General features: G+C 38.3%; 1 protein-coding gene across 1 annotated transcript in view; it reads left to right on the top strand.

The window, feature by feature from the left end:
* Positions 1-10983: 10983 nt before the first annotated feature.
* SPIDR (scaffold protein involved in DNA repair) overlaps positions 10984-12701 on the top strand; it is a 156741-nt gene continuing 155023 nt past the window's right edge. Inside the window, exon 1 of the mRNA XM_017516401.2 lies at positions 10984-11206. Coding sequence (XP_017371890.1) covers positions 11162-11206 — 45 coding nt within the window. The 5' untranslated portion in view covers positions 10984-11161. The remainder of the gene's footprint in view (positions 11207-12701) is intronic.

Genomic DNA, 12701 nt, shown 5'->3' on the forward strand with positions numbered 1-12701 from the left:
AGTTAGACTAATGCTTACCTATGTAGTTATCTTTACGGATAAAGAGGACTTGTGAGTATATGAGAAGAATGGACAAGATTTCAAAGGTATATTTACCTTAAACTAGAGAATTAAGGGGTTTTTTGGTTGTTTTTTTTTTTTTTCTTTTTTTTTTTTATCCAGGAGCCGTCATACTGCTTTTTAATTTTCTTATTGAAAAAATATTTTAATGTATACTGCATTTTGATTCCTCCCTTTTTGAGACAAGAGTTTTGCTGTTGTCACCCAGGCTGGAGTGCAATGGCGCTATCTTGGTGACTACAACCTCCACCTCCCAGGTTCAAGCAATTCTCCTGCCTCAGCCTCTCTAGTAGCTGGGATTACTACATGTGCCACTATGCCCGGCTAATCTTTGTATTTTTAGTAGAGAGGGGTTTCACCACGTTTGCCAGGCTGGTCTCAAACTCCTGACCAGGTGATCTGCCCATCTTGGCCTCCCAAAGTGCTGTAATGGATTACAGGCATGAACCACCACACCCAGCTGGAAATTAAGTATTTCCAATAACATTTGTGCCGAAACAGGTAATATGCTAATCAGAAATCATTTGTATCTGTTTAAGAAGGCTTACCATATTTTTTGTATCCTAGGGACCATCATTTTGTTACTTAATATGCTTTAAAGCAACAAACTAAATTTCCTTATAAATCATTTCTGTTCTAAACTAATTCAATTTGAGTAACTTGTGTTGGGAAGAATGGCCTTAACACCTTGGATTGGGCAGAACATACATAGTTCTAATGTTGGTATGTTTATTTGTAAACTGGCAGGTTCTATATACACACATATATTTTACCTAGCGCTTTTTTCTTCTTAGCTGTTAAAATAGTATTTCTTATTCATATCTTCAAAAATTAACTTGAAAGAATTAAAAAGCGGGAAGTTTATAACACCTTTCATCCATCTGACGGTGTGCAGATCTGCATTCAGCCCCAGACAGTGCCAGACACTGCACCCGCCGTACCCTTTTATTTTCCTGTGGCCACCTCTGCCTTTCCTCCTCCCCTTCCCTCTGCCCCTGCCCCTCCTTTCTCTATTTCTCACAACTTTTTCCCTTATTTCTGGGTTACATGCCTATAGGCTATTGACTTAAAATATTACTATGGCAAGTTTATATTGAAAACATATGGAAATTTATTAGATACTAAGAAACATGTATCTAGATTAGCATAAATAACAATCTATTTGAAAAGAAATCGTGGGAGTATAAGCTTTATGTATAATTAATCACAGGCGCTCTGTGTTAGACAGGCAAGTTGAGCCCAGAACATGGTACATGAAGTTAAAAATAAGCATTTTTATCTTTGATCAGGGAAATTTGAGTACTAGAAATTTTATATAAAGCCCAAACTTATATTTGTGTAACTAGTACTGCTAATTGGACAGAAATTAGATACTGACCATTGTTAATTGGTGTTTTTCCTTAATATCAGAAGTCTTAGAGCCTGGAAACCTCATGAACATAAAATGACCAGTGGGATGATTGAGAGGAATGTTGTCTTAGGTCTATTACTATTACACAATTTCCATTTTTTATTAAACTTTTTATTTTTAGGTAATTGTAGATTTACATTTAGTTATATAAAATAATACAGACAGATCAGCTTCCTTCTTTCTCCTCTCCCCACCCCCACCCCACAACCTAAACCCCTGGCAACCTCTATCTTATTTTCGGTTGCTTATAACAGAATGCCTGAAACTGGGTAACTTATACATAAGAGGAATTTTTTTCTTAACACTTATGGAGCCTGAGTTTTTTTCTTACACTTATGGAGTTCAAGGGTTTGTATCTGGTGAGGGCCTTCTTGATGGTGGAGACTGCAGAGTCTTGAGATGGCACCAGCATTAAAAAGAGCTGAGCATGCTAGCTCAGGTCTCTCTGCGTCTTCTTACAAAACCACCAATCCCACTCCCATGATAACCCATTAGTCCATTAATTCATGAGCGGTTTAATCTGTTCATGAGAGTGGAGCCCTCATGATCCAGTCATCTCTTTAAAGCTTCAACATGAGTTTTAGAGGGGGCACATATTCAAACCATAGCAACCAGAGTAAATGCTCTCCACTTTTTTAGGTATTGGCTTTTCTCACTCAGCATAATTCTCTGGAGATTCATCCAAGTCATTGTCTATATCAATAGTTTGTTTATTTTTATTGCTGAATAGTATTCCATGATACAAATTTAACAGTTTGTTTTAACCATTCACCCACTGATAGACATTTAGGTTATTTCCAGTTTGAGACTGTTATTAATGAAGCTGCTAACATTCCTGTGTAGGTCTTCACATGCACATAAGTTTTCCTTTCTTTGAGACAAATGCCCAGGAGTACAAATGCTAGGTTGCGTGGTGTTGAATGCTTAGAGTAGTTATACATCTAAGTTGCATCCTTCTCTAGAGCAGTTATACAACTTTACATTTCTACCAGCAGTATATGAGCAATGTACTTTCTCCACATCCTTGCCAGCATTCAGTGTTGATACCATGTTTTGTTTTAGCCATTTTGCCTCATTGTGGTTTTAATGTGCATTTTCTTAGTGGCTAATGGTGTAGAACATCTTTCCTTGTGCTAACGTGCCATTTATATAGCTTTTCAATGAAATGTCTGTTCATGCCTGTTGCTTGTTTCTTATTGGATTGTTCATTTTTTATACTGTGTTTTTAAGAATTCTTTATATGTTGTAAATACTAGCCCTTTCTTGGGTATGTAGTTTGAAATTGAAATTATTTTTCCTGTGTCTCTAGCTTGTCTTTTCATCTTCCTAACAGGGCCTTTCTCAGAGTAAAAGTTTTCAGATTTGATAAGTTCTAGTTTATCAAGTTTTTTGTTTGTTTTTGAGATGGAGTTTCACTCTGTCAATCAGGCTGGATATGGAGTGCAGTGGCAAGATTACAGCTCACTGCAACCTCCACCTCCCAGGGTCAAACGATTCTCCTGCCTCAGCCTTCTGAGTAGCTGGAATTACAGGCACGTGCCACCACACCTGGATAATTTTTATATTTTTAGTAGAGACAAGGTTTCACCGTGTTGGCCAGGCTAGTCTCGAACTCCTGACCACAGATGATCTGCCAGCCTTGGCCTCCCAGAGTGCTGGGATTACAGGCATCAGCCACTGCGCCTGGCCTCAAGTTCTTTTTAAACATATCAAGTTTTTTTTTGTTTTTGTTTTTGTTTTTATCTTAAGTCTAAGTACTCTTTCCCTAGTCCTAGAGTCTAAAGATTTTCTCTTAATTTTTCCCTAGCATTTTTCAAGTTTTATAGTTTACATTTATATTCATTATCAATTTTGAGTTAAATGGTACATAAGTTGTGAGAACTAAGTTAAAGGTAATTCTGCCTATGATTATCCAAAGCTTATTCTTCCTTAATTGAACTACTTTGACACTTTTGTCAAAAATCAGTTGGTAGGCTGGGAGCAGTGGCCTATTTTTCCAGCAAAGTGCTTTGGGAGGCTGGGACGCACAGATTATGCAGTCAGGAGTTCAAGACCAGTCTGGCCAACATGGTGAAACCCCATCTCTACCAAAAAAAAAAAAAAAATTAGTGGGACATGATGGCGTACCTATAGTCCCAGCTACCTGGGAAGCTGAGATGGGGCAATCTCTTGAACCCAGAAGGCAGACGAAGGTTGCAGTAAGCTGCGATTTTGCCATTGCACTTCAGCCTGGGCGACAGAGCAAGACCCTGTCTCAAAAAATAAAAAAAGAAAAGAAAATGCCAAGTGCTGTGTAATCCCAGCACTTTGGGAGGCTGAGGCGGGCAGATCAAAAGGTCAAGAGATCAAGATCATCTTGGCCAACATGGTGAAACCCCATCTGTACTAAAAGTACAAAAAAAATTAGCCGGGTGTGGTAGCACGCACCTGTGGTACCAGCTGCTCAGGAGGCTGAGGCAGGAGAATCATTTGAACCTGGGAGGCAGAGGTTGCAGTGAGCTGTGATCTCGCCACTGCACTCCAGCCTGGCAACAGAGCTAGACTCCATCTCAAAACAAACAAAAAATCAGCTTGTGCTGAGCATGGTGGTCCACATACCTATGGTCCCAGCTACTCAAGATTAACTAAAACAGGAAGATCACCTGATCCCAGGAGTTTGAAGCTAACCTGGGCAATATAGTGAGGCCCTATCTCTAAAACAAAAACAAACAAAAAAATTACACTGTGGAGATAGATCAATTTTTTAAAAAAATATCAGTTGAGCATATTTGTGTGGTATATTTCTGGGGTCTTTATTCTGTTTCATTGATCTGTGTGTCTATCCCTTCAACAACACCATATAATATTGATTACTGTAGTTTTATAATAATTCTTTAAATTGGGGAAAGTGATTCCCTCTATTATTTTTCAAAATTGTTTCAGCTCTTTTAGTTCCTTTGCCTTTCCATATAACTTTTAAAATCAGGTATATATATATATATATATATATATATATATATATATGTCTGCAAACAAACTCTTGCTAGAATTGATGGGAATTGATTTAAGCCTATAAATCCATTTGGAGGGCTCCCTGTGATTTTGGCATCTTTATGACATCTTTATGATTTTGAGTTTTTCAATCCATAAATATATGTCTCCCATTTGTTAAGATATTCTCTGATTTATTTTATCAGTATTTTGTAGCTTCAGCATATATGTCATTAATGTGTTTTTTGAGTTTTACGCTGACATGGGTTATTTTGGTCTTTTTTTTTTTTTTTTAGTTTTACATGAATTCATTGATAATATGTAGAAATACACCTAATTTTTGTATTTATTGGTTCCTGCAACCTTGCTTATTAGTTTTAGGAGTTATTTTGTAGATTCTTTGCCATTTCCTATATAAGCAATTATGTCACCTGCAAATAAGGACATTTTATTTCTTCTTAATCAGTATGCCTTTTCCTCCTTTCTTGTCCTATTTATTGCACTAGCTGGAACTTCTGGTACTATGTTGAATCAAAGTTGTGAGAGAGGAAAATTTTGCTTCGTTTTCCATCTTAGATGGCAAACATCTACTCCTTCATCATTAATTGTTATGCTAGCTGTGGAATATCTGTTGATGTTCTTTATTAAGCTGAGGAAGTTCTCTTTCTAATTTTCGGAGGTTTTTAAAAATTATCATTTTGAGATGGAGTCTCACTCTGTTGCCTGGCTGGAGTGCAGTGGCACGATCTCGGGTCACTGCAACCTCCACCTTTCAGGTTCAAGCATTTCTCCTGTCTCAGCCTCCCAAGCAGCTGGGACTACAGGTGCATGCCACCACACCCAGCTAATTTTTTGTATTTTTAATAGAAATGGGGTTCACTCTGTTGGCCAGATGGCCTCAGTCTCTTGACCTTGTGATCCACCTGCCTTGGCCTCCCAAAATGCTGGAATTACAGGCGTGAGCCACTGCACCAAGCCTTAAAATTATTATTAAGGATGGGCATTGAATTATGTCAAGTTGTTTTTCCGAGTTGATTATTATAATCACATGATTTTTCTCTCTCAGCCTTCAACCTGGTGAAGGTGATTTTCAAATACCAAACAAGGCCATCTTGCGTGGAATTTGCACCACTTGGTCGTATTCCATAACTTTTTGATATATTGCTGAATTCTGTTTGCTAACATATTGTTAAAGAATTTGTATCTATGTTATTGAGGTATATTGGTTTATAGATTGCTTTTTTATTTTTTGTACTATCTTTGGTTTTAGTGTCAGAATAATACTTGTTTTATAAAAGGGATTGGAAGTATTTCCTCCTCTTCTATTTTCTAGAAAGCAGTGCGTAGAATTGGTGCTAGTTCTTCTTTTCTCATTTGTTAGAATTCTCCAATGAAAGTATCTGGACCTGGAGATACCACTTTTGGGAGTTTTAAAATTACAAATTTACTTTCCTTAATAGTTATAGGGCTATTCAGATAATCTGTTTCATATTGCATGAGATGTGGTAGTTATTTTTGTTTCTTTTTGACAAATTTGGCCATCTCATCTAAGTTGTTAGAATGTATGTATGTAGACTTGCCCATAGTTGTTAGAATGTATGTATGTAGACTTGCTACTACTACACCTAGCCTTGTGATGTGTACAGAGCCCATAGTGACAGTTTCTATCTTATGCTTGATATCGGCAGTTTATATTTTCTTTTTCATTTTTTAGTCAATTCGTTGATCTTTTCAAAATAACTCTATTGCATTGCTTTTTCCTCTTTGTTTTTCTGTTCAATTTTATTTATTTCTACTCTTTAATAAGATTTATTTCTGGCTGGGTATGGTGACTCATGCCTATCCCAGCACTTTGAGAGGCTGAGGTGGGTGGATCACCTAAGATCAGGAGTTTGAGACGGTCCTGGCCAACATGGTGAATGAAACCTGGTCTCTACTTAAAAAATATAAAAATTAGCAGAGCATGGTGGTAGGCACCTGTAATCCCAGCTACTCAAGAGGCTGAGGCAGGAGAATCGCTTGAACACTGGCAGCAGAGGTTGCAGTGAGCCAAGATCATGCCACTGCACTCCAGCCTGGGCGACAGAGCAAGATTCTGTCTTAAAAAAAAAAAAAAAAAAAAAAAATTATTTCCTTTTACTTGCTCTGAGTTTATTTTGCTCTGCTTTTTTCTAGGTTTTTTGAGGTAAGAACTTAGAATATTGATTTGAGACATTTTCTTTATTTTGTTTTGTTTTGTTTTGTTTTTCCTTTTGATAACAGAGCTCTGTTACCCAGGCTGGAGTGCAGTGGCATGATCTCCGGTCACTGCAATCTGTGCCTCCTGGGTTCAAGCGATTCTTGTGCCTCAGCCTCCCAAGTAGCTCAGATTACAGGCATGCACCACCACACCCTGCTAATTTTTGCATTTTTAGTAGACATGGGGTTTCACCATGTTGGCCAGATGGTCTTGATCTCCTGACCTCGTGATCCACCCATCTCAGCCTCCCAAAGTGAGATTATAGGCGTTAGCCACTGCTTCCCGCCAACTTTTTTCTTTTTTGATGTAAGCTTTCAGTTCCATAAAATTTCCTCTCAGTATTACTTTAGCTGTTTCTCACAAGTTTTAATAGGTTAAATTTTTATTTTCATTTAGTTCAATGTTTGTTTTTAAACTTTCATTGAGACTTCCTCTTTGACTCTTGGATTACTTAGAAATATGTTGTTTAATTTCCAAGTGTTTGGAGAATTTCATGCTATCTTTCAGTTATTGATTTTTATTTTGATTCCACTGTGATCAGAGAATATACTCTATATGATTTCAATTCTTTTAAATTTGTTTAGATATGTCTTATGGCCCATAATATGGTCTCTCCTAGCATGCATTTTGTGGGCACCTGAAAAGTTGTTTGGTGGAGTGTTCTATAATGTCAGCTAGAACCTGTTTATTGATGGTGGTTTTGTGCCCTTCTGTATTCTTTCTGATATTCTCTCTAGTTCTATCTGCCCTCTATAGCTGGAGTTTTCTGTACTCCAAAATCTGCTTCATGTAATATTAATATAGCACCCCCACTATATTTTAATCAATGTTTACATGATGTATCTTTACCCATTTTTTATTTTTATCCTACCCATATTTCTATATTTGAAGTTAGTTTCTTGTAGACAGCATATTGATGGTTCATAAATTTACTCTGCCAATCTCTGTCTTCCGATTGGTTGATTTAGACCATTTATATTCAATGTAATTATTGATACATTAGGACTTAAGTGTACCTTTTTACTTTTTGTTTTCTTTGTTCTCTGGTTTTATTTGTTTTCTTTTTCCTGTTTCATATGGGTTACTTGTACATTAAATTTTTTAGAATTTTATTTATAATGTTTTGGTGTGTATCTCTTTTTATAGATATTTTAATGCATGCTCTGGATATTACATATATGTAACTTAGCACAGTCTACTGGATCAACATTTTACCGGTTTCTGTGAATTATAGAAACCTTATCCCTTTATATTCCCTTTCCCTCCTCATTTATGATTATCTTTAATATTTTCTCTGCATACATTTAGAACCACCTCAGACAGTGTTTTATTTTTTATTATAATAAAAATTTGGAAAATCAGGAGGAGTAGGAAAATGTATTGTATTTACCTGTGTTATTTTATCTATAGCCTTCTATTTTTTTCTTCTCGCAGGTCCTTGGTTCCATTTGGGTGTTTTTCCCTAAGTCTATTTTCCCTTTATTATTTATATTGGGTAATTTTTTGCTATTTTTGTCTTGGAGTTTATTGATTCTGTTATCTTTCTCTTTCCTTCTGCTGTTGAAACTATTCACTGAGTTTTTTGTTTTCGCTATTTTTCAGTTCCGAAACTTCCATTTTTAAGAAATATTTATTGTTATTTTTTGCTGAGACCTACTGTGTTTTTCATTTGTCTCAAGTGCATTGAGATTGCTTATTAAAGCATTTTAAAATGGCTGCTTTAGAATCTTTGCCAGATGATTCTAACATTTATGTTTTCTCAGTATTTATTGTCTTTATTCATTCAAGTTGAGATTTTTCATGGTTCTCGGTATATATAACAAGTGATTTTGATAGAAACATGGACATTTGGAGTATTGTATTTTAAAACTCTGGATCTTATTTAAACCTCTTTTAGGTAGCTTCATCTGACACTGCTCTAGTAGGAAAAAGTGAGGAGTGGAGTGGGGTTGTTACTGCCAGGTGGAGAGGGAAGTCCAGGTTCCTCAGTTGACACTTCAGAGAGAGAGAGTTTCCTTGCTCCTGAAGCTCCCTGCTAAGCCTCTGCTGGCAGACATCACAGCCATTCCTCACATGTCTTCTGCTGACAACACTGGAAGGGTAGGAGGGTAGAGGGTAGAAATCCTGATTCTCTGCCACACTTCCTCTGGCAACACCCTAGAGGGGCATGGAAGGGTGCTTGGTTACTACTGTCAAGTGAAGGTGAAGCCTAGGCCCCCAGGTAGTCTCTCCACTGTCACAACAAGGGGGATACTCATTGCAGGCCTGTGGGGGATGAAAGTCTCAGCTCTGCCAGGCGTGGTGGCTCACGCCTATAATCCCAGCATTTTGGGAGGCCAAGGCAGCAGATCACCTGAGGTAGGGAGTTCGAGACCAGCCTGGCCAACATGGTGAAACCTCATCTACAAAAATACAAAAATTAGCTGGGCATGATGGTGGGTGCCTGTAGTCCCACCTACCCAGGAGGCTGAGGTGGGAGAATCGCTTGAACCCTGGAGGCAGAGGTTGCAGTGAGCTGAGATCATGCCGTTGCATTCACTCCAGCCTGAGTGACAGAGCGAGATTCCATGTAAAAAAAAAAAAAAAAAGAAGGAAAAGAAAAGGATGTCAGCTCCTTGGCCCACCTTCTCTCATACGCCAGCTGGAATACTGGGAGCTCTCATTACAGCCCAGTGAGGGGGGAGTCCAGGTCCTCACTTGGCCTATGCTAGCATGCATGGGGACAAGTCATAGGTTTTCCATGATGTTTACCTAGAGTAGAGCAGTTACCATCCAAGAGTTTTCTGCCTTGCTAGGCTGCCTCTTCCTTGGTCCTTGGTTAAAGAGAATAGGCTTTGGTAGGGCTTTTTTGTCAGCACCTGTTGCTGTTTCCGGGTTGCTGGCTCCTTCAACTCAAAACCTGAGATATAAGAGGCAAAAAGAAAACTCAGGGCCGACACAGTGGCTCACACCTGTAATCCTAGCACTTTGGGAGGCTGAGGTGGGTGGATCACTTGAGGTCTGGAGTTTGAGACCAACCTGACCAACATGGCAAAACCCTGTCTCTATTAAAAAAATATGAAAATTAACCAGGCGTGGTGGTGCATGCCTGTTATTCCAGCTACTCAGGAGGCTGAGGCATGAGAGTCGTTTGAACCAGGGAGGCAAAAGTTTCAGTGAGCTGAGACCATGCCACTTCACTCCAGCCCGGGCAACAGAGAGAGACCCTGTCTCAAAAAAAGAAAAAACCCAGGAATTTGCCACTGTGTCATTCCTAAGGTCCTGAGGTCTCTGGGTTTTAGCCTGCCTGGCTCCTCTCCACTTCTCAGTGTCTTCTTAGGTTTACTTTACATATATTGTCAAGCATTTTAGTTGTACTTAATGAGAGGAATGGGGAAAAGTGTGGTACACCATCCTCCCAGAATCAGAAGTCACAAATTTTTCTTTTTCTTTTTCTTTTTTTTTTTTTTTGAGACAGAGCCTCACTCTGTCAAACAGGCTGAAGTGCAGTGGCGTGATTTCGGCTCACTGCAACCTCCGCCTCCCAGGTTCAAGCAATTCTGCCTCCCGAGTAGCTGGGACTACAGGCACACACCACCGTGCCCAGCTAATTTTTGTATTTTTAGTAGAGACAGGGTTTCACCATGTTAGCCAGAGTGGTCTCCATCTCTTGACCTCGTGATCCACCCACCTCGGCCTCCTAAAGTGCTGGGATTGCAAGTGTGAACCACCACTCCCGGATCCCAAATTTTTCTTAATGTTAAGCAGTACCCTATTATAAGGAATAGGCATTAAAGTGTTTTCTCCTGTCCAGGGACTGAGAAGAACCAGGAGAATTTTTTCTGCTCTGTTTCCTGACTCCTTTTCTGTTAATACTCAAATGCGAGGCACTGAGCAACTATAGTCAGTTTGATAGCAAAGGTAGATGCTTCTTTGGCATTTAATGGTATGTTCTTTGAAAGATTAGAGCTGTCGAAATGTCTGAAGTTTTTATTTGTACATTTTATTTCATTGTTTGGGCACTTTTTTGAGGCTGTTGACAGTTTTTGTTCATCCTCTGTATTTCCCCCTGAGGAGTCTTGAAGCCATACTGGGAGGGCACAAGGGAGCGCAAGTCCAAGGACTTAGGCTTCTTCCATCCCTTCCTGACACAGGGCTCTCACTAGAACAATGAGGTCAGACTCACTGGCGGTCATGCTGGAGCGTGAAGGACAGCTGTCCTTCTGTGGGTGGGCTTGGCTCTTGCTGTCCATAGCAGGCGAGTCATTGCTCTTTGCGTTCCTGATTTAGCAACAATATGAGGGGACTCCAGTATTGTAAAGAAACTGTTGCATGTCTTTCTCTTTTCCAGGCAAAAACTAATTATTCCAAATGGAAGTTGCCCTGTTATTCTGAATACTTACTTTTGTGAGAAAGTTGTTGCCAAAGAAGATTCAGAAAAAACTTGTGAAGTGTACTGTCCGGACATACCCCTTCCAAGAAGAAGCATCTCTTTGGCCCAGATGTTTGTAGTTGAGGGTCTAACAAATAATTCACCCGAAATTCAGGTAAACTCTCATGGGCTTAAAGGTTTTATGCTTGTAATAATATTAGCGACTGGATTTGGAAGAGCTTTAGTATAAGTAAAGATGTTCACTTTTTGTCTCCCTCCAAAAAACCCGCCACAAGCACATATGCTGGAGAAACTTACTGTTATGCCTGAATATATTATGGTTCAGTTTAGCACTTAGTGGTGCTCTTTTTATAGTATTTCATGTTTCTAATTGTATATCTTTAATCTTTACTCTAATTTATTAACATAGAGTCATGCATCACTTAACAACAGGAATATGTTCTGAGAAAGTTGTCATTAGGTGATTTCATCATTTTGTGAACATCATGGATTGCACTTACACAAACCTAGATGGTCCAGCCCACTACACACCTAAGCTATATGGTATGGCTGATTGTTCCTAGGCTACAAACCTGCACAGCATGTTACTATGCTGAATACTGTAGGTAATTGTAACACAATAGTAAGTACTTGTGTATGTAAACATACCTAAACATAGAAAAAGGAGAGTAAAAATACAGTCTAAAAGATAAAAAATGGTACACCAGTATAGGGCATTTACCATAAATAGAGCCCGTGGGACTGGTAGTTGCTCTGAGTGAGTCGGTGAGTGAGTGGGAGTGAGTGTGAAGGCCTCAGACAATACTGTACACTACTGTAGACTTTATAAACACTGAGCATTTACACTACACTAAATTTAAAAATTTTCCTCTTTCTTCAGTAGTAAGTTAACCTTGACTTACTGTAACTTTCTAACTTTATAAACTTTATATTTTGTATTAACTTTTTTATTCTTTTATAGCAACGCTTGGCTTACAACACAGATATATTGTACAGCTGTACAAAACTATTTTTTCTATTTTTAATTTTTTTAATATACTTTTACAACTTTTTTGTTGTAAACTAAGACACACACACACATTAGCCTAGGCCTTCACAGGGTCAGGACCATCAGTATCACCATCTTCCACCTCCATATCTTGTCCCACTGGAATGTGTTGAGGGATAATAACATGCATGAAGCTGTCATCTCCTTGGATAACTATGCCTTCTTCTGAATACCTCCTGAAGGACCTGCCTGAGGATGTTTTACAGATAACTGGATTTTTAACAAGTAGAATACTCTAAAATAACAATAAAAAGTATAGTACAGTAAACACATAAACCAGTAATGTTGTTTATTATTATCAAATATTAGGTACTATACATAACAGGATGCGCTTAACTTTTATGCAACTGGCAGCACACTACTTCTGTTTATACCAGCATCACCAGAAATGCGAATACATCACTAGGAAACAGGAATTTTTCAGCTTATACATGCTGTCCATTGTTGACAGAAGCATCATTATACAGTGCATGCTGGTATTTGACAACGTTCATTTTCTCTATTCTTGTAATTGTCTAAGAATTTTTTTAAGCCCTCTTTTGTTTATTTAAAAACTCACATTTTTCTTTTCCACAATATCTATTATCACTTGGAATAAAAA

Source organism: Cebus imitator, unplaced genomic scaffold (genome assembly GCF_001604975.1).
Source record: "Cebus imitator isolate Cc_AM_T3 unplaced genomic scaffold, Cebus_imitator-1.0 Scaffold584, whole genome shotgun sequence".
NCBI lineage: Eukaryota > Metazoa > Chordata > Mammalia > Primates > Cebidae > Cebus > Cebus imitator.